Source organism: Melampsora larici-populina (assembly GCF_000204055.1).
Source record: "Melampsora larici-populina 98AG31 unplaced genomic scaffold MELLAscaffold_42, whole genome shotgun sequence".
NCBI lineage: Eukaryota > Fungi > Basidiomycota > Pucciniomycetes > Pucciniales > Melampsoraceae > Melampsora > Melampsora laricis-populina.
In genome coordinates, this window is record NW_006768806.1 from 35,677 (window position 1) to 57,666 (window position 21,990).

General features: G+C 41.6%; 3 protein-coding genes across 3 annotated transcripts; 2 read left to right on the forward strand and 1 right to left on the reverse strand.

Annotated features, from left to right (window-relative positions):
- Positions 1 to 3,479: 3,479 nt before the first annotated feature.
- MELLADRAFT_91371 (uncharacterized protein) lies at positions 3,480 to 5,105 on the reverse strand (the record flags this gene model as incomplete). The annotated part of the gene is made up of 5 exons (XM_007414370.1): positions 3,480 to 4,018; positions 4,094 to 4,352; positions 4,417 to 4,820; positions 4,894 to 4,973; positions 5,050 to 5,105. The coding sequence occupies 5 exons, from the start codon at positions 5,103 to 5,105 to the stop codon at positions 3,480 to 3,482; spliced, it is 1,338 nt and encodes a 445-aa protein (XP_007414432.1).
- Positions 5,106 to 7,888: 2,783 nt separating this feature from the next.
- Positions 7,889 to 8,625, forward strand: MELLADRAFT_91372 (uncharacterized protein; the record flags this gene model as incomplete). Its single annotated transcript, XM_007414228.1, has 2 exons — positions 7,889 to 8,390; positions 8,465 to 8,625. The coding sequence occupies 2 exons, from the start codon at positions 7,889 to 7,891 to the stop codon at positions 8,623 to 8,625; spliced, it is 663 nt and encodes a 220-aa protein (XP_007414290.1).
- A 2,420-nt stretch (positions 8,626 to 11,045) lies between these two features.
- On the forward strand, positions 11,046 to 13,234 carry MELLADRAFT_91373 (uncharacterized protein; the record flags this gene model as incomplete). Its single annotated transcript, XM_007414229.1, has 3 exons — positions 11,046 to 11,490; positions 11,664 to 12,999; positions 13,105 to 13,234. 3 exons carry the CDS (start codon positions 11,046 to 11,048, stop codon positions 13,232 to 13,234), a joined length of 1,911 nt encoding a protein of 636 aa, XP_007414291.1.
- Between the last annotated feature and the right edge of the window lie 8,756 nt (positions 13,235 to 21,990).

A 21,990-nucleotide genomic window follows, 5' to 3' on the forward strand; every position in this document is an offset into this window, starting at 1 on the left:
AAATCCTTTGCAGACGACTGAATCAGAGCGGGGTACTGTAAGCAGTAGAGGAGCCTTGTTGCTACGATCTGCTGAGGTTCATCCCTTGTTCTAAAGATTTGTCAACTTTGTTGAACTTTTTTGATCTTTTAGACTTCTTACACTTCATGAAGATGCGGTCTTATGACAAGTCGTCTTTATGAAGTGTTGGTTGTAGAAAAGTGAAAAAAATCACAAGTACAAAGTTCCTCAAAGTGCTCATTGGAAAGATTGATAAGGGTCTTATAGTCTTTACAAATTTATAAGGGTGCTGGTATTAATATATAAGGGTGTTGGTATTAAATTATAAGGGTGGTGAGATTAATTGTAAGGGTGGTGAGATTAATTATAAGGGTGTTGGTATTAAATGATAAGGGTATTAAATGTATGAGTGCGCATTTAATTATAAAATTATGAGGGTCTTATAATTAATTATAAGGGTGTTGGTATTAAATTATAAGGGTGTTGGAATTAAATGATAAGGGTCTCATAATTAATGATAAGGGTGTTGGTATTAAATGATAAGGGTCTTATAATTAATGATAAGGGTGTTGGTATTAAATTATAAGGGTAGTGATGATGTGAGTGCGCATTTAATGTAATTAAATATAAGGGTGTTGGTATTAAATCATAAGGGTGTTGGTATTAAATCATAAGGGTGTTGGTATTACATCATAAGGGTGTTGATATTAAATCATAAGGGTGTTGGTATTAAATCATAAGGGTGTTGGTATTAAATCATAAAGGTGGTGATGATGTGAGTGCGCATTTAATGTAATTAAATATAAGGATATTGACTATAAGACTCTAATGTGGTGCAATTAAATATAAGACTTATATATTTAAATATAAGGGTAGAGTGCGCATTTGATTATAAGGGTGCTGGTAATAACGTATAAGGGTATTGAGTTTAAATAAATATAAGGGTATTAAATGTGTAAGAGTGCACATTTAGTTATAAGGGTATTAAATGTGAGAGTGCGCATTTAATTATAAGGGTGTTGGTATTAACATATAAGGGTATTAAATGTAAGAGTGCGCATTTAGTTATAAGGGTTATTATAATATACGGGTACCACATATGAGTGTGTGTAATTAATCAATTATAAGGGTCTAATAATTCATTATAAGGTGTTGGTTTTGAAATATAAAGGTATCAATGCGCACAACTAATCACAAGGGTGTGTTCTTATATCATATGATGATAGAATGAAATATAAGGGTTTGATCAAATATTAGACTATTGTATTTAATTATATATTCATATAATATAAGGGTGTCTCTTCATGATTATTTGGATAAATATAAGGGTTTGATTAAATATAAGGGTTTGACTAAATATAAAGGTCTGAATAAATACAAGTCTTTCCATATAAGGGTACAGTAAAATAGGTAAAGTCTTAACATGATTATAAGGGTGTTCTTAATAAATGTCTAATAATATAGTCTAAGTGTGCAATAATGAATTTTAAGATATCTATTAATCCAATAAATAGTAAAGACTGTCATCTGGGGCCATACCACAACACTACATGCAAAGTGCTGACCCCACGGATGCGGGGTCGCGGTGACGCTGCACAAAACCCAAGGGGGGGGTCTTGCAAAAGCGGGGGGTCGATCCGGGGTCAGCGCGACCCCGCACCCGCGGCGTCACCACCTTGCATGTAGTGCAATGAACTTACCACATCCCGTCCGATCTGCGCAGTCAAACATTGTAGGGCCGAGTCAGTAGTGCGGTGGGGGACCACGTGTGAATACTCTGGTGCCCCAGGTATATGTTTTTTTTGCATCATAGGACAACAACTTAGTTAAATATCTTTTTTCATACAACCATTCCTTGAAACTACAATCAGAAAAAGGTCTAAAGGTGTCAAATATGTTTTACATTGTTATCAAATTCAAATCGCTACTCTAACTTTGTAAAAACACACAAACACTTAACGCATCAAATATCAATGAACAACCAAATTTTTATTACACGTAGAACGAGTTAAGATAAACCAGGCTTGTCACCTGTGGCACCTGCTCCGAGAGACTTACAAGTCGAACATACAGTGCACTGTACGTTCGACTGAGAAGCCGGTCCTTTGCATGCAGAGCACCCAGAAGCTCTGGAGCACACCTTTTTTACACCTTAACTCACTCATTCCATCACTTTATCAACTTTTTGAGCTGAAAACAGTCAGTGCACACCTTTTCCCCACTCATGATGAGCTCTTGGAAATCTCACCTCACCCAAAAAAAATGGAGTCTTCAGAGTGCTCTGGTGGCCACCAGAGCGCTCTGGGTAGACCCGTCCGAGCGCTCTGATGGACACCAGAGCGCTCTGGGTAGACCTGTCGGAGCGCTCTGAAAGGTCCCAGAGCGCTCTGAACACTTTATTTTTTTCTTTTTGTACGTTGCTTTGTGGGCAAAGTACCCACTTCTCGCTTCTGGTGTCTTGATTTCACATACTCCACACCATCCCCCTGCTCACTCAGGGTTTGTAGTGTATCAAACTCCTCTATAATATCTCGATTTCATACATATGTGGTCATGGTGATATTTATTCCTCAGCAAACCGGCAAAAATCACTCCCCTCCTGAACACAACACCTCATGTGTTCCAATTGAGGTTTGACTACACCATCTCTTCAAGTGATTGACCGAGAAAATTTGGCCAATGGACTCCCCATCAATTCCAACGGCTCAAATTCAGGGACACTTGTATGTGTCGTCTGAATGTCCAACTTGAACAGTTCCGATTCGGCCATTGCTTCAGACAGTTGTATATTTGTCTTCATGTGTGAACAACTAACTTTTTCTACTTTGTTAATAGACTGATACTTATCAAATATAATAAATCAATTCAATGAATCAATTTGACTCGATTCATTGAATCAATTCGAATCGATTCATTGAATCAAGTCAACTTTCCCTGCCATTTGCTCCCATCTCTCGTGTTGTATTTGTCACATTATTATAATGAATGTATAATGAATGTGTAACAAGCCGCACGGCTTCAGCACTCAAACTTGTACTTACATAGTATGTACAGTCAAGATGATGTAAAAGGGACCTCGATCGACTAGTTTCAGTAGAAAAGGAAATGAAAAAATAGATAAACTGAAATCATAGAACAATTGAAACAAAAAAAAGACTAAAGTGATAAACACCGAGGCTCAATTGTACAAGTCCAAACTTTCTGATCAATTCGACCTGATCTGATCCAACCTCGACACTTGTACATATGTCATAAGATTAAAGAATTGATATACCAAAATCAAGCAGCTAGGATACTATTCACCAAAGGCCATTTGAATAACCTAAGTTGATACAACCAAGATTGGAGGTAGATTCATAAGATCAGAAAGGCAAATGAGATAAATCTTGTGAAGAAGAATACAAAGATTTGAGAATTCATCCCCTTTGTATTTGATAAAATACCAAAATAATTTTTTGAGATGAGACAGAAAGAGAAAATCAATCATCACTATTGCAGTCGGGCAAAGTGTCAGAATCAGACTCAGAGTCTTCAGAGGGTGATGGCGATTGTTCACGGTTCTTCTTTCTCTGCGCACCATCCCCTTTAGCCAATTCTTGAAGTTTGCGCTTTAAGTTGCTAGATTTCAAATTTGATCCCTGAGTCATTTGAGGGTCTTCATTACCATCGGAGTGGTTACCAGAGTTGTGACGTGGAGTATCATGATTTGAAGTTGAATGCTGGGTAGAGACTTGATTGGGTTTTTTGGCTCTTCTCTTCTTCCTGGACTTGTGAGATTGTGATTGGCGATTCAATAGTTCTGACTCGGGGATTTGTTCAATGAGAAATTGTTTTTCTTCAATATCCTTCAGCCAGTTTTTGACCGTTGCACTCTTAGCAAGACAATGACCTGCGTGCAAATCTTCTTTCAATAGAAGACTACCTTCTTTTTGAACAATACGAATTGGCCATCCCTTCATCTTGATTTCGTCCACAGGGTCATCATGCTTAGGAAATGTCTCGCCTTTCTGGAAAGCATCTATTGCCCAGCAAGAAACATCATAAGTTTGTTAAAAAGACTAAATGATCTGGTACTTAGGTATACAATTCTTACCAAGTAGTTTGTTGAGTTCCCTTCCCAGGCAAGTCTTACGTTCGTCGCTTGGTTGTTGTACCTTACAGCCCTCAACTATCTTTACAGCCGACTTTCCGTGGATGTAAGATCTGAGTGAGTCCGGAACTTTGGCGTCCTTTGATGCCCAATTTGCAAATGATGTGTCATTTGAATAAACTTGATTCCAGCCTTCTGTGCTCCCACAACTAACAGCAGCCAAATAATAAGTTATTTGATATCTTTGACAAACTACAGCAAACTTAAGGATGGATAAGGATGAAATTAGTTGTGCTGTGAAAATCGAATGACAGTATTGTACTTACAGCATGATGAGCTTTTCGAAGCTCAACAATAGATTTTTTTTGAAGTGTAGCTACAGAACTCGAAGGAGCAGGTTTTCCATAACACAGGTGAAGCTTAGCAGCGTCAACCAGTTCTTCAAATATAGGCTGATATTTTAATCGATCCTCACTACTGAGTTTGTGAACGGGAGGTGCGACTGTCGAATCATCCAGGTGCTGAAGGCTTGTGTTGACGTCTCCATCTTCTGGATCAAGGACTTCACCATCACCTTCAAATTGCACGTTGGACAGGTCGGGTAAGCCAGCCAAAGCAAAAAAATAAGGGTCTCGAAAGACGGTCTTCTGATCTTTGCTTAGGTCTTTCCATATCTTCGCAACTTTTTGGTTTCGAGCGGTCCAGCCATCCTTGTCGCCCGATTCGGGTACTGTAAAATCAAGAATTGGATGAATATAGAAACAAATCACTTGGAAAAATCAATACGTAAGAATGACACTGACATGCTTCTTTCAGCGCACGAGGACAGAACGCCAAGAAGCGGATCCATGGATTCGCATGGCCCTTCTTTGCCCCTTCTCCCCTGATGATAAATATAACCACAAGCAAGGTAAGTTAGACATTCATTATTCTGATGAGATACATTTGTGTTGCCTTACACTAGATTCCAGACAACAATCTCAGGAAGTCCACCCATCAGGGCTGCCATCAACATTTTCTTTTTGTACTCCAAATGGATACCTTTAACCAATGTCTTGATCTCGGACGGTGCTTTGTTCCTCTTTGAATCTTGCTTGGAAATAGCCTCGCAAAGGCTAACTAGTGTCCAATCTGGTAATTTGCATTCGAAATTGTCAAGCTCTAGTCCAGGAAAGCGAGATTTGAAAATTACTCCTTCGGCTGCTTCATTTGTCGGCTTATCAGTGGTAACGGGTAATTTGCTATGGTTAGTCCCTTCAATCAAACCATCATTAAATTCTTCTTCTTCTAGCAAACGTGTTGATGTTGAATTACGGCCGGTCGCTTGGACCTTTTTTGATTTGGATCAAGCACCTTTATTCTTGACGGTTTTCTTTTTGGAGACAGACGCATCTTGAGTCAAGGGATTAGATCGTGTAGAAACCATTGAATCGATTTAGTAAATTTGATTTGTTTGAAAAGCTGAGGGCTTGCAGTTGAAAAGGTGAGAGATGGATACGTAGCCTCTGTAGCCAAAAGAGTCGGGGTTTAGAAAACCTCCATAAGCACATACCTCATACACCATCTAGCAAATTAACCGGTCACATTGGCTGAACTTTTGTGAACTTTTGAGAACTCACAGCATCGAATGAATGGTTACTTCTTGATTCAACGTATATCTTCAACCATTTTGAACTTCACAGACTCGTACCCGACTTTAACTGATATATCATAGTCTGGTTTTCAATTTGAATTCAAAGGACTCTTCATAATAATATGGTGATTGATTTAAAGTATCAATCAAGACTTTATCAAAAGCTATTAGATCATTGAGCTCAATCTGATTTTTTAGCAGCTTAACTTCTGCTTCATAAAATTCCAAATCTAATCAATACTGGAAGGCCAAAACTGTACTTCAAAGTTTTGTGAATTAGGCAAAGAATGAATAAATCAATCTGTGTTGACCGCTATCTTTGAGTTTCGTGGATGATGGTAGCCATCATGTAAGATAACATCAAAGTATATACTGAGGTGCTTCATGTATGTTTGAAGAGCAAGTTAAGGACCACCAATCCTGGATAAAATGATACAAATGAAACTTGAGAATCAGTCAAAAATGGCAATGAAAGTTTATTCAAGAAGGTGCATATGTACTCATATGTACTGGTGGGTGTGTTTTGAAGTTTGAAGGTGGTAGAGAGCGTCACTACCATCATATAATTGATGGTAGTGACACAATGCGGTTCTGGAACAGCATTGTTAGGACCTTACACAATACGTTTGAACTGATCTTTTTTAAGAATAGGTCTACAAATGATTATGTTGATGGTGAATTGTGAATCAAAAATGTCAGGTGTATAAGAAAGATCCTTCAACAAAGAAGCAAATATCCAATTTCCAACATCTTCAATGTGTTGGTGTTGAATTTGTACCTGGGCGGGAGAGAAATCTATGATTTTCCATATTTGAACTGGTTTTGGAGAGGGAAGATGAGGAGATATAAGAAAAGTTGAATAATGAAAAATGCCAGGCATGTGTGAAAGTACATTTACCAAAGGAGCAAATAGTCAATTTCCAACATCTTCAATGTTTTGGTGTTGAATTTGTACCTGGGCGGGAGAGAAATCCATGATTTTCCATATTTGAACTGGTTTTTGAGAGGGAAGATGAGGAGATATGAGGAAAGTTGAATAATGAAAAATGTCAGGCATGTGTGAAAGTATATTTAACAAAGGAGCGAATAGTCAATTTCCAACATCTTCAAGAAGTTTGAGTGGACTTTGTGTAAGATTTTGTGTTAAAAACCTTGCAAAGTTTTGTTTGACAAATTTTGCATAACTCTTGTTGCTATATCTGATATCATATTTGTCCACAAACCTGCGCTAAACATATCACACATATTGAAGATGTTGGAAATTGACTATTTGCTTCTTTGTTAAATATACTTTCACACATGCCTGACATTTTTCATTATTCAACTTTCCTCATATCTCCTCATCTTCCCTCTCAAAAACCAGTTCAAATATGGAAAATCATGGATTTCTCTCCCGCCCAGGTACAAATTCAACACCAACACATTGAAGATGTTGGAAATTGACTATTTGCTCCTTTGTTAAATGTACTTTCACACATGCCTGGCATTTTTCATCATTCAACTTTTCTTATATCTCCTCATCTTCCCTCTCAAAACAAAGAATTGTCACCTTGGAGTTGTCATATATCACCCTCTAAATTACTTATCTTTCAAAACAAGTACATACATTTTCATTGCAATTTCACTATTGTCATCATAATTTTAATCCACCATTATATTCAGCTTCCCAATAATCTGTTAGAAAGAAACTTTATATTGAAGTAAGTTGATAGGTGAATTAAGCTAACCAATTATACGGTGCATATTGCAATGAGTTGATACCTCAAGTAACAAAATGTCTACCCAAAGATCTGTACCGTCTTTCAGGTCAGAAGTCCTAGGTTAGACAATCTGTGGATGTTATGCACTTTAACAGAATCTTTAAAGTGAATCAAAATTGTATTCTTATTCTCTTAAGAATAAGAGTACACTCTCTCATTGTAATTACCATTTGGGTGACCCAGCCAGGGGTGCTTTTGCCTTGGCAAGATACACGGACTCAATTGGGAGATATCTGCCCGATTTAATAATCAAATAGATACTTTGGCACTGGTGGTAACTTGGCCTAGTCTCATGTCACCCTGGTTAGTCCTAGTTTATCCAACTACTTTGTGAAAATCCCATACATCACTCTGTTCCAACCTCACGATTTCATTGGATTTTTCAAATCTTTCATTTTCATTTAAATGCCTTTACCTGGTGAAAACATCCCAATGCAACAGAAGCGAAAAAACAAGCCAGCCACAAAAAATGGCAGTGTAGCTACTCAGCGTTTCGCAGCACAGCAAGCAAAAGAAGACGAAGCGGCAAGAAACGCCATTGCATTGTTGAACCGACCTCCCCCTGAACAGCCAGTCGAACAACCTAGAGATACCAACACAGATTTATTTGACATTTTGACGAGGGTTGATGGCAACGATCCAGCTTGTTCTAGTGACGGCGAAGAGAACAAAGTTCCGGTGAATCGAGCCGACTATTATCAAAGTACTACATACCAGGAGCGTACACTGAGAGAAGAGGCTCACTGGGCGGCAGTTTTACTCAAGGTATTCCTGGCTTTTATGATGGTTAGCCAACAAACGTATCAATGGTGTGATCGAGTATTTTGGAATCGAGACTGGAATCCTACCTGTAGATGCAAAGATTGGCAACAACGAAAAGTGGAAGTAGACACAGTCGACTTTGAAAGTAAGACTCATCGTCTTCTCTATGTTATCAAAGGATTCGTGTGTATTAATCAATCACTTGACATACCCACCCAGGTCAGATGAAGCTATTGGTTGAGGTGTGTGACTGCACACCAGACTTGGTTCGACTAGTTCGGCTTGGCTACATGGGTTCCCAGCCCGTCCTTCCACAAACAGCATTTTCAATTCGCTTGCTGCGGTTCCACCATACATTGTGGAAAAATTCTAGTGTTTGACTGGCCGCCTTCACTGACACACTGGACAAATACTTAGATCCTAGAAATCCCCTATTCAAGGTTCCGGGGACTGATAATGTGGGCGTTCAGTTGGATCAAATCCATCATTTGATTACCAACAAATTCAACCGCTACTTTTTGACAGACTCGAGATTTGCGCCGGTGTTTCTCAGCAGCAGTCGATGCATACCGAGAAATGCTGCGCATGGAGGACAAAATGGCGACATCGGCTCTGCGTTTAACACCTATGGATAACCTAGCTGCAAACTGTCCTAGCTGTTTTGGTCTTAAGGTTCTTGGCAAGCGAGGTAACGAACCAGATCACATTGTTTGCCTCGATGCAAACTTTCAACAACGTCAACACCTTGCCACAAGCGCTGCGTGGCACGGTGAATCTCGCATTATACCTTCACTTTTTCTCTCGCCAGGCCAAGTGTTGACTTGGAAAACAAAGATGGGACCTGTCAATCAGCGAGTCAAGAAAGGTCAACCTGTAGATGATGTGGTGGTGAGAGGTTCATATCTATCTCAGATCTTGGAAATGGGGTGATTGAATTTGTGTTCCAAAACAGGATCCATGCAGCGCACAGCATACGGCAGCAAATGATACCCGAGGCGCCCAGACCTGGCGTGGATGCGATGAGACGGGTTTGATGGGTATGGCTTGTCGCCATGACATCTTACTCAAGTTCACCAATATTGTTCAATCGGGAGAACGGTAGGCACAGTCATCTAATTGATGACTGTATGTATGGACTCACATCTCTATTTATCCTTTAGTGGCTATTATCCTCTTGCAATGCTTGATTGGATCTTGCAAACTACTACAAACGCTGATGGTGAAGTGCGAAGGTTCGGAATTCTATACGACATAGGATGTAATTTGGAGAAAAGTATAATCAAGGTGAATGTTTGAGACTTTGTGTAAGAGTATGTTTGACTGACCGCGCTGTTGAATGTGGGTGAGCAGCGGGAGTTGTTTGTTCAAGAGCGGAGGGCTGGAAGGTTGAAGTTTGGGACCAGTGTCTTTCATTCTTACGTCCATCAATGGGCTTGTCAATTGCAATATAATCCCAGATTGAACGAAGACTGGGGACTTTTGGATGGTGAAGGGTTAGAGCGAGTTTGGTCCAGCCTGGCCTTGTTAGTCGGAGCACTGAGATACTCAACAAAAGCTCACAGGCTTTGTGCGTTGGCTTTACGAACACGCCACACAAACGAGGGTAAGTGCAAGAGATCTGGTGAGTCATATTCTGATTGGTCATCACCTCTTGATAATACCACACTCTTACAATTGGTCTTTACTTTCAACAGTACAATGGTTGTTGGCACGGCTAAAATCTAGTAAAAAAACAAGAGAACAGAGCATTCAGAAGTTGAATGCATTGCATTGAAAAAGTGCTATCTATACAAACTAATATTTTAAATCACAATGGACTAAGCAAAGAGCTAGTCAACTTCGTTCCATGGTTAACGAGACTTCAAATGCCTTGACTGAAAAGCTCAAGTGCTTGGTCAAGCTGGAAGAACAGCATCGAGAGGCTGAGTTGAGTACAGTTCAACTTTGAGAGCAGTCAAGCTATGTGCTATGTTAATTTGAGTGAATTTGGCGTTCTTTCCTGTCCAGCGACGAACTGAAAGCTCTGCGAGCCAAACAGATACAGCGTCGCACTGTGGCGGAAAAACAAAAAATATTGCATCTACCTCACACTTTAGTTATCATTGATGAGCAGATCAATGAATTGGTTGATGAGCTTGGAGGGGACCACTACCGAGATATGCCTGATGCAAAAAGTTTGGACCAGTCCCATCCTCCCCATCAGAAGTTGTATTTCAAAACTTATGTCTTCTTTTCATCTTAGCACCTAAAGGCCGACTACTCATTAGAATCCGAGTGGCAAAGACTAAGCTTTACCGCGCGAAAGTGGATGTGTATGAGAGCCAAAGGAGAAACGACGAGAGAGAAGGTGAGTAATTTTTATTGCCACTATTCATTCCACAAGGCATTGAGATAACATGAGTTGAACAGGCACAAGAATGCAACAGAGCCCGAAAAAACTTTTGAGAGACAAACAAAAACTGTTGAATGGATGACGGTACCCAAAGGCACGACGGTACCGTCTGTTTCCACGATACGGGCGGATGTCGGACTATGGGTAATACAGGATATCCCTGGACAGGGAAAGGATATCCTCTGATGGGCAACTTGAGACAGTCAAGGTTGTGGAAAATTTTCTCTCCATCTTCATAGAAAATTTCTCCGCGTCTATTCCCCATTCCCACTCTCTCACGCCCGTCTCGGGAAATCATCCTATCGCCTCTTTTCTCTCTCTAAGCACAAGCTCTTGCTTGTCTTCTCCTTTTTCGAATTTCTTCTCTTAAAGGAAACCTTTCAAACGTTCATCAATTAAAACGCACCAATGTCCACCAACAATAGTCAGGACACTAACACAGAAAAATTTCAAGAGATGCTAAGGAGAACTAGCGATAGGTTGAGGGGTGGCTCAGTCCCACCGCCAGACTCAGAACCAGTAGTACCTAATGCTATATCGGCCAGAACTACTGCCCAGTGTGGGAGAGGACGTGGACGCGGACGTCGTGATGGTACATTGTCTACTAGGACCAGTGGTCAATCTTCCGCGGTGGATAGCTCGACGCCTGTTGTGACCTTAACGGTACCAGGAGCAAACACCCTACCCCCACCTGCATTACCTGCTCCAGGTGATTTAGATACCGGCCCAGAACCTCCACCATCAACTCTCCAAGCCCCGACAGTCGACGCAACCGCACAAGGAAATGGTGGAACGTCGGTATTGCATTCCGGTGGTCTAATTGCAAGAGATAACGTGGTTGTTACACCCAGCTGTAAGCTACAAGATGATGATCATACCCACCATTTGGTGTTGCCGCTGTTGCAAAGATGAAAAATTACCCACAGATAGTGATGCCACAAATAGTGATGCCTTGTGAATAGAGAATAAGATGAACAATATACTGAACCAAAATAAATCCCTTTCTTCGTTTCTTTCGTTTCAAAGTGCGTTCACCGAACCGCAGAGCTACCGTCACGGCCGTCGGAGAGAGTCCTCCAAAAGGATTTCAGTCTTGGCTCCTAGCCAATGGTTTAACAGTTGTTAACGACTCCAATGTGAATTCATCGAACCGTCAGGGTGTCACCTCCGCGATTACCCAAAGCCTAGCTTCAGCTGTTACAGGACAACGCCAATCGGCTCCTCTTTCTTCATCATCCTTATCAACGGGTCCGGCACCAGTCAACACAGTTGCTCCTGCGAAAAAGAAAGTCTGGGACTTGACAAAAGACGATGACGATAGTGTAAAAGATAACACGGATTCAGCGACAAAGAAGAAAGCTGAAGTTGGTGAAGCGGGAATTCAGACACACGGTTTGGTTGCGTTGTCGAAATACTGGGATGATAGAATGAGACCGATGGACGGATACGTTCCTTTATCAATTTTTAATCCATTATGGTTACGTCAAGACTTACTTAGAGTGAAACCAAAAGCTAAAGGAGATAAAGAAGAGACTTGTTATTCAGGATTACACATACCGGATGAGTGGAAAATGACTTTTGGTGAATGGGTAACAGCCTTCGACGTCTTTGTGTCTTACCTTTGTTATTATGACCATGGCAAGCTGGCAGATATGTTCCTAATTCATAAGGCAAATGTTTTGGCAATCAAGGCGGAGCGGTTATGTTGGCCTATGGCATTTCGTTATGACCAGGCGGTTAGGACGACGGTGATGACGATTCAGAACGAAGATGGTAAACTTGCCAATCCTGCCATCAGAGATGAAACCTTAGAACGCAATGCCCGGCTTGATAGTGAGCGGATGAACGACTTTCAGCCTCGGTTTGGTGATATCAATCCTTATGCAGACTTTGAATGCAAATCCAACATCAATCCCATTTCTGGGGAGCTGCTTCCAGGCAACGTAATTCAAAACGGTACCATCATGAACTCACACATGAATCACTCAACCCACCCCGGAAAACCCAACGCTAGGTCTTGGGCCTTCGCAAATCAGTCTCAACCATTCACACATCATCCAGCACAATACGGAAGCCAGCCGGTGTACGACGGACCTGGAAGTTCAGGGTACCTTCATTATGAAGATTGCCGAGGTGGAGGTCGTAATTTGCGTGGAAGGGGTAGAGGTGGAGGTCGTAATGTGCGTGGAAGGGGTAGAGGTGGTTCGTGGAACAATCATAGTGGTGGTGGTAGAGACGATCGTTATGATAGCCAGAGAGGTGATAGTGGCGGATCTTGGCGCAAGGATGATAGGCGAGAGGATCGACGAGGAGGCGATCGCAAGGTGACAGGCCCAAAATATGGTGGCGGGAATAAGGCAAAGTAAGCCATTGAGGATATGATACTCTAGCGAAAAATTTCCTTTCAAAAATTCCTTGTTTAAAACAAGACTGCTGGTTGAGATAAGTGACCAACGTTGTCCTAAAGACCGATTATGTGTGTTTTCTTGATTTGTGCCTCTAAGGCTTGTGGTGGTTCGTTTACCATCGTAGCAGCTGTTGAGTTGGAGTACTCCTTACCTAATGACTCGTTACTTCCTGTGACCACTCTTGAATAGCTCCCTACTATCTTATGTGAAGAAATAAATGTCGCAGTGATGGCTTTAGAGAAAGTTTGTTCTGACCAAAAACTTGAATCCTACCCTTCCTGATATCCGCGGTGTAGATTTGACTGGAGATCTGAAATCCGGAGTCCAAGTGCAAACCCAGAAGTTAGGCGGTCTGACAGCTGGTCATATGTTGGTGATGTGAGGCTCTTACCTTATGTGAATTCAGGAAGGAGTTATGATCCAAAGTGGCCACCGGAATTGGCAGTGTGCGGTTTGAACCTGACTAGGTGGAGGTCTTTAGTACACCAATTTAAGATTTATGACGATGCAGATGAAGTGATTAGGGGTTGTCGTGATGGGTTTCATCAGGGTATACCGAATCATACGCTGGGAAATCTGAAATGGTTTACTCCACAAAATCACGAGTCAGCTCACCAGGCGGCAGAAAAGATAGAAAATACGTTGGCAAAGGAACATCGGGCAAAGAGGATCTTTGGTCCATTTACTCACCAGGAGGTGTTTAGGAAATTGGGCTTCTTTCGGTCAAGTCCTATGGGTAGTGTTATCAACGGGGATGGTTCGTTTTGTATTATCAATGATCTGTCTTTCCCACAGGATAGTGAAGAAACACCGTCAGTCAATAGCTTCGTAGATAAAAAGGAGTTTGAGACAACTTGGGACAACTGTAAAGTCGTGGCGGCGTTCTTTAGAGATAATAAAGGGAGGTACTTACTTGCAGTGTTTGATTGGGAGAAGGCATATCGGCAGATCCCGATACACCCATCTCAATGGAGGTTTTTGTTCATTATGGACTTGCGTGGGAGACTTTGGTTGGATTCACGGATTCAGTTTGGTGGTGTAGCTGGATGTGGTGTTTTCGGAAGGCCGGCGGATTTGTGGAAGAAGATCATGGTAGCTTTCTTTGGGTTGACAGCCGCTTTCAGGTGGGTGGACGATAATCTGCTGGTGAAAGAGGTAGGTAATCCGACTACTATAGGAGACATAGTGAAGATCAGCGCAGAGATGGGCGTAGCGTCTAATCCAGAGAAGGTTCATGAATTTAAAGAAGAGCAACGGTATATTGGGTTTATATGGAACTCGAAGGATAGGACAGTACATTTACCTGCTGAAAAATTCGAAGAACGGACTCAAGAAATAGATGAATTCCTGCAACCGGAAGAGTCTTTCAACTTGAAGAAGACTCAAAAATTCATTGGTCGATTGGTTCATACTACACACATTGTACCTCACCTGAAATGTTATGTTTCAAGCTTGTATTGGTGGGAAGCAGAATGGCAGGTACCTTCAGCAAAATGAAGATACCGAACGATGTCAGGGAAGATTTGGTCGAGTGGCAAACGGTAATGAGAACCTTAGAACCGCGAAGAATCATACCAGATCAAGTGCCAATTGACCTTGATTGGGTAGGCGATGCCTCACTTTCGGGGATTGGCGTCCTAATTGGTGATCGATGGGCGCAGTTTGATTTGGTCGTTGGTTGGAATGAGGGAAGCGCAGGTGGAGTTAAGAAGAATATTGCCTGGGCGGAAACTGTGGCAATACGGTTGGGAATGATCATGATACATGAGTTTACGGATGTTGGTGGGAAAACCTTTTTGGTACTCACAGATAATACTACATCCCAAGCTGCGGTTGACAACAAGAAATCGAAGGATCGAGCGGTAAATGGCGAGTGGAAGGTTATTCAAAAATTGCTTGAGACCTACCATTGTGATATAGTCGCGCATCGTGTTAAGACAGATGATAATCTGGCTGATTTGTTGTCTAGGGGGAAAGATAAGAGAGATATTAGCAAGAGGGTAGTGATCGAAATCCCGATTGACTTACAAGGGGTAGTTAAACAAGTTTTATGAAATAAAGTCCACTGTGTTTGAGCCATACCCATACTGAGAGAGGTCCGTGAGTAGACCCGGTCGGACTTGTGAGAAAAATGTGAGATCCTGTTAAAGTGAGAATTCTACTGAGCCGGGTTCTCGTCCTGATTATCAATAAGTCTCTTACCCGAAAATACCTGAAGCTTCTTCGAATGGAATTTTTAAAAGGACCTGATGGAGTCAATTCGTCAAAAACTGATGTGATAAAGTCATATATGATAGGAGGTGCTTGGTCCCCGGCAACACTAAAACATTATAATGCGGGAGTAATGAAGCTACTCGCCTTCGCCTCGGAAAAATTGATTCCGCGGTCTTTGTTGTTGCCGATCAACCCAAATATCCTTTATCATTTCGTAGTATGGGCGGGTCCGACACCAACAGGCACAGTTCGATCGAATGATTCACCTCCAATAAAATCGAATACAATCAGTACCTATCTCTCAGGTGTGAAAGCCTGGCACTTGTTTCACGACTACAATTACCCTCATCAAGCAACACCACGAATAGAAGTGATATTGACGGCAGCGCAAAAGTTGGAGTTGAAAGAAGAACCTAAGAAAAAGAAGAATCCAGTCTTAATAAGGGATTTGTTTAGGCTAGTAGAGACGTTAGCGAATGGAAGTTTAGAGAATCAGGTGGCGTACACGGTCGCTTTAGTCGCCTTTTGGGGTATGGCAAGGTTAGGCGAGTTGGTGAAAGCTGCAAAGAATTTAGATGAAGTTAAAGTAAAAGACCTTATTTGGGATCCGAAGGGTGCTTACGTGATAGTTAAAATTAGGGCAGCGAAGACCGCTGCAGTGGGAGAGATCCAGGAGATCTATTTACAAACCCAACCATCGCTCCTTGATCCAGTATCTGCTATACGACGGTTGATACAAGATACTAAAGCAACGGATGACGATTCACTATTCTCGTACCCAAAAGGGACCCACCGTGTGACCTTAACAAAAGCAAGATGTCAGAGGTTATTTTCGGATGTGTGGAAGAATCATTCAGGAGGTGTTCTTACTGGACATTCGTTTCGGGTTGGCGGTGCTTCGTTAAGGTGGAATTTGAATAGTCCTCTGGAAGAGATAGTTACAGTTGGGAGGTGGAAGTCGAAAGCTTACAAGCTTTACATAAGGGAGTATAGCGAGGAAGACCTTCTAGATACATTGAGGATGTTGGAAAACGTGAGGTTCCAGGACTGATCGGACAATCGGAAATTGAAATCAATTATTGGAATTAAGTTTAACAGTTTATAGTTGTACAAGCGTACATCTGTCCTGTACAGGTCCCGATCCAGTTTGCTATCATGGGGTACTGGGGAAGGGGTTATCGGTTGACCCGGGTCACAGCAGGTGGGCGATCACAGGCTCAGGACTGTGTCCCGAGTCAAGGGGAAGCGCTCCCCCACCTGCTGTCACGGGTGGTCCTATCTCCCTCAGCCCTTTCTAGGGTTGGGGGCCCCCCCCAAGAGACCAAAGAGGATTCAGGACGAATACCTTTGGTTTGCATAGGACAAACCACAGACACTTAAAACTTATATTTAAACTACATAACAAATAGAATTAGAAGTGTGTATGAGGAATGAATAAGATGGAAACTCAACACTGAACCCACCTAGACATCGTCGAGTAAAAGAGTGGATGGATGATGGTACCCAAAGGCACGACGGTACCGTCTGTTTCCACGATACGGGCGGATGTCGGACTATGGGTAATACAGGATATCCCTGGACAGGGAAAGGATATCCTCTGATGGGCAACTTGAGACAGTCAAGGTTGTGAAAAATTTTCTCTCCATCTTCATAGAAAATTTCTCCGCGTCTATTCCCCATTCCCACTCTCTCACGCCCGTCTCGGGAAATCATCCTATCGCCTCTTTTCTCTCTCTAAGCACAAGCTCTTGCTTGTCTTCTCCCTTTTCAAACCCACCCACCACCCTGGGACGTCTTGTGGTACTCGTGAAAAATAGGTCAGGAGAAGTTGGTAAGGTAGATTGAGTCTGACTAGTTTGGATAAAGCTTGGGTCTAACTGAGAAGAGTTTGTAGAATATGTTGTATTTACATAAGTTGGTGAGGGAGTTGCCTAGCCCACCGTTCAGCGCTCCCCCACCGGCTGTCACGGGTGGTCCTATCTCCCTCAGCCCTTTCTAGGGTTGGGGGCCCCCCCCAAGAGACCAAAGAGGATTCAGGACGAATACCTTTGGTTTGCATAGGACAAACCACAGGCACTTAAAACTTATATTTGAACTACATAACAAATAGAGTTAGAAGTGTGTATGAGGAATGAATAAGATGGAAACTCAACACTGAACCCACCTAGACATCGTCGAGTAAAAGAGTGGAAGACAAATACACTGTTTTTGTTCGTAATGTGAATAAATTTAACACGGATTTCCCTTCACCGCAGCCGATAGAGTGCCCATCGATTGAGGATATCCAGAGGTTACCCCTGACCAACCCCTTTTGGGACATCGGGCAACTCACTCATCCAGGGGAGGCCTGGGCGGCGGATCCAGACACTCAAGATGGGATCCAAGCCTACCTGGAGCTGAGTCATTCGCAGGATGAGCTACGTAGGGTGGGTCGTGAATGCAGACAGGCAGCTAAATGGGCTTTGGAGGTACAGGACAAAATGTCGGTTCTATTGACAGCCCTAGAACATGATGGTTAGTTTTAGGGTCATTTATAAAAGTAGTTCAATTTTGAACCTTCTGACGTTGATTTCTCCAAAGACAACGATACAGAAAGTGTGGCGAATCAATGGCTAGCCGGTGTTGTTCGCCCCAGGGCTGCAACAGCAATGGAACGATTGGAAATCAGCAAGAAGGTCCTCAGGGCTATCTACACACGATACAGCCAAGATCAAGCTTGATTATGTATGGTATGGAATGTCAAGATGCATGAAGTGATCAATACAACAAGGGTGTACAGTGAGCTATCACAAGAAGAAGAAGAATTGATCAAATCTCGGTGGGTGTGTTTGATGGGAGAAAGCAGGCTGAGGTGGAAGGCCGCTACTGATTTGGATATTGTGAATTCAAATCCTCTGGACGAGGCTGAGATGGATGAATTTCACTTTGCCCTTCTTGAACTGAATGTACACAAAGAGGGTGGAAATGATGCTATTGACCAATTGAATGATCTTGATGTTGATGGTATGGAACTTGAGGAAGTAGACCAAGCAGATGACATGGAAGGTCATGGTGATGATGATTGTATGAATGAAGCCGATTAACCACTACCTATACGTTCTTTGTGAAATGAAATATCATCATGTTGTCAATGACTTGATTTGTCGGTCAAACCATACTGGGTGATAGGAGACTTGCCTGTGGATCATGAACCGTTCTGAACTGTTGGGTACTTGATTGTCTTCAAGCAATAGGCTGTGATTGTCAGGTTGGTGAGTGAGTCGGTGCAGGTGAGTTGCTTGAAGCTGATGAGTCTGAGATAGCTGGGGAGTTGTGTTCAAAGTGAAGAAATACATACTTACATACTTATTTGACCTATGGAAAAAGTTTGAGAGCGCTCTGGTGTCCATCAGAGCGCTCCGACGGGTCTACCCAGAGCGCTCTGGTGGCCATCAGAGCGCTCTGAAGACTCCAATTTTTTTTGGGTGAGGTGAGATTTCCAAAAGCTCATCATGAGTGGGGAAAAGGTGTGCACTGACTGTTTTCAGCTCAAAAAGTTGATCAAGTGATGGAATGAGTGAGTTAAGGTGTAAAAAAGGTGTGCTCCAGAGCTTCTGGGTGCTCTGCATGCAAAGGACTGGCTTCTCAGTCGAACGTACAGTGCACTGTATGTTCGACTTGTAAGTCTCTCGGAGCAGGTGCCACAGGTGAGACTTGTAGGGTATGAAAACATGCACAATGATGTGGAGAGTTTAGAAAAACATTGAAAATTCAAAGTTCATAAACAAGATTTGAAGCCATGAGCAAAACAAAAAAATTTACTTGGGATTTGCTTTTTGCGCACTCAATAACTCAAGTACCAGTGATGCTACAGATAAACCGTGAACATATATGGAGTCAGGCATATGAGGAGCAACTATCCTGCAATTTTCGGAAAATTGATCACTTTTTTTTTTGGTCAAAAGTGTAGTGAGGTGTAGTTATTTTCATAGTGTGGTGTGGTAAATGTCAAATTGACTTATTTGAGTAGTGTAGTGTAATGAATTTCACTTTTGAGTGTTGTGTAGTGTTTTTATTTTAATGATGTTGTGTGGTGAATTTCAAGTTTGTAGTGTATTTGATGTGTTTTATTAGTGTAGTGTAATGAATTTCATTTTTGAGTGTTGTGTAGTGTTTTTATTTTAATGATGTTGTGTAGTGAATTTCAAGTGTGTAGTGTGTTTGATTTGTTTTATTAGTGTAGTGTAATGAATTTCATTTTTGAGTGCTGTGTAGTGTTTTCATTTTAATAGTGTAGTGTAGTGAATTTCAAGTTTGTAGGGTGTTTGATTTGTTTTATTAGTGTAGTGTAATGAATTTCATTTTTGAGTGTCGTGTAGTGTTTTCATTTTAATGGTGTAGTGTAGTGTAGTGTGTTTGATTTGTTTTATTAGTGTAGTGTTACTATTTTGATAATAGTGTAGTGTTGTGTTTTCATTTTGTTAATGAAGTGTAGTGTGGTGTTGTGTAGTGTATTGATTTTGTTAATAAAGTGTAGTGTGATTCATTTAATTTATAAGGGTTGAACTTCAAATATAACTCTCACACGCGCATTTCCTGGCCCTGTTTTGGCCCTGGTTGACACAAACAGGGCCAAAATGCCCAGTCTGGATGAAATTTCAATAATTACCCCTGATGTCCCACTTTGGCTCAAAAATAAAGGCAGATCAGGTTCCTGACTACCTATATGGGAGTGAAGCTGAAAGGGTAAAGCCAAGTAAATCACACCAGATCTGTTACAAGCCTGTAGCATAGGGGGGTTGGACTCTACACCTCACAGTGTAGAGTACAAGGTACCTAACACTCAGTATTCACATGCTACATCTCGATAAAAGTATGGTCACTAACAATTAATTGTTACCACTAGACGCTTTGGATATTATCCGTTGAAAAATGTGTATTTCCTATCCGACATTGTCCGGAATGCCCCCTACCAACGCGCCGACACCCCCGACGCGTCGGATCAAAGAGTCAGCTCCAATGTAGATGAAGAACAAGCTGGACACACGTGTTGATCTACTACCATGTGTATACCATTTTGTATGAAAAACATTTGGTATAATCACGGCAGTGGAAATTCAATTCGCCCAAACGTGATGCAAATCACTCAAGTGTGATTTCAATTCACCCGAGTGTGATTTCCATTCACATGCGCAGGAAATATTTTTAACAAATCCCACAGTCACAATTATAGATCACACAAGTGTGATTATATATGTGATTTACCAATATGAAAAGTGTAATCACTATTCACACTTGGGTGAACCCATTCACCCCGATGTGATATCAAATTTTGTATGGTGAACCCATTCACCCCGATGTGATATCAAATTTCATATGGTGAACCCATTCACCCCGATGTGATATCAAATTTCATAAGGTGAACCCATTCACCCCGATGTGATATCAAATTTCATATGTGGAAATACTTTCACCGGGGCACTTATCAGTATGATCAACAGCTAGTCTGACCTTGAATCCCATGATGGTGGTTACCAATATCAGAAGGGTGATTAACAATCACACTCGGGTGAATCCATTCAACTCAATGACTACATGTGTTTTACCAATTCGTGGAGTGATCAAGTTACATGAGGTGAAATCATTCACCTCAGGGTGAATCATAATGTCAAATTCATTCACCCCGAGGTGATTCTATACAAGAGGTGAATTGATTCACCTCAGGGTGAAATGAGGTGAATTCATTAACCATAGGGTGAACTATGATGTTGAATCCATTCACCCTGAGGTAATTCTATATACCCTTGTGTGATACACTTTCACATTGGGGTGAATGAATTCACCCTGATGTGACATAGAATCAAATATGTGGAAGTCAAATTGTCACTCGTGGTACTCAATACTCAACACTCATACCAAATACTAGGTGTAATAAAAATTAATCTGTAATATTTCTACTTTTACCAAACCCACAAACAACCAACAAATTCATTTTTAATTTAAACCACTTTCATCAAAGTCTTCCTCCATGTCAGCATCATCCTCTTCATCATGAATGAACAGTTCATTCACTTCATCTGCTAAGTCACCCACCTGCCCTATGTAATCCTCCCCATTAAACATAACTTGCTCAAACATTTCCAGCTCATCCAGAGCTGTTGATTCTATATTCTGAGCTTTCACAATACACTCCCAGGTTGTTTTACCCCTATTTACCAATCCTTCCCAGCGCTTAATCAATGAGTTAATTTCTTGTGCTGTTGATGTTGTGTGTTGATGGGTTCTACGAAGCAATCCCACAAGATTTGCATCCCATATCATTCAGGTTCCGCAATGCTTCTGACGCAGATCATCATGCAAAGATCTCAACACTCCCACATTCACTTCCCAAACATCTTTTGATATACGCTGGCCAGGCTGAACCAATTCAATGAGGTGCCTGCCACCTTCTTCTGGATCATAATCTGGGAGAAAGAATAAAAACTTCAGGACAATCAAAAGACAAATCAATCAAACAAACTCCTACTGACCACTACTACACAACGCAAGTAAGCCATCAAGCTTCTCCTCAGTCTTCAAAGCTTCATACACCATCTGCTGTGTTTCCCGGCCAATTCTTCGTAGTTCTTCACTGCAACTTCTATGCTGTAAAAAAGCCTGAATACCTTCAATTGTTGGCGGATCTACAGCCCACTTCTCTGTAGGATGAGAAAGTGCGCCCACATTCCAGAAGACATCCTCAAATGGTCGCT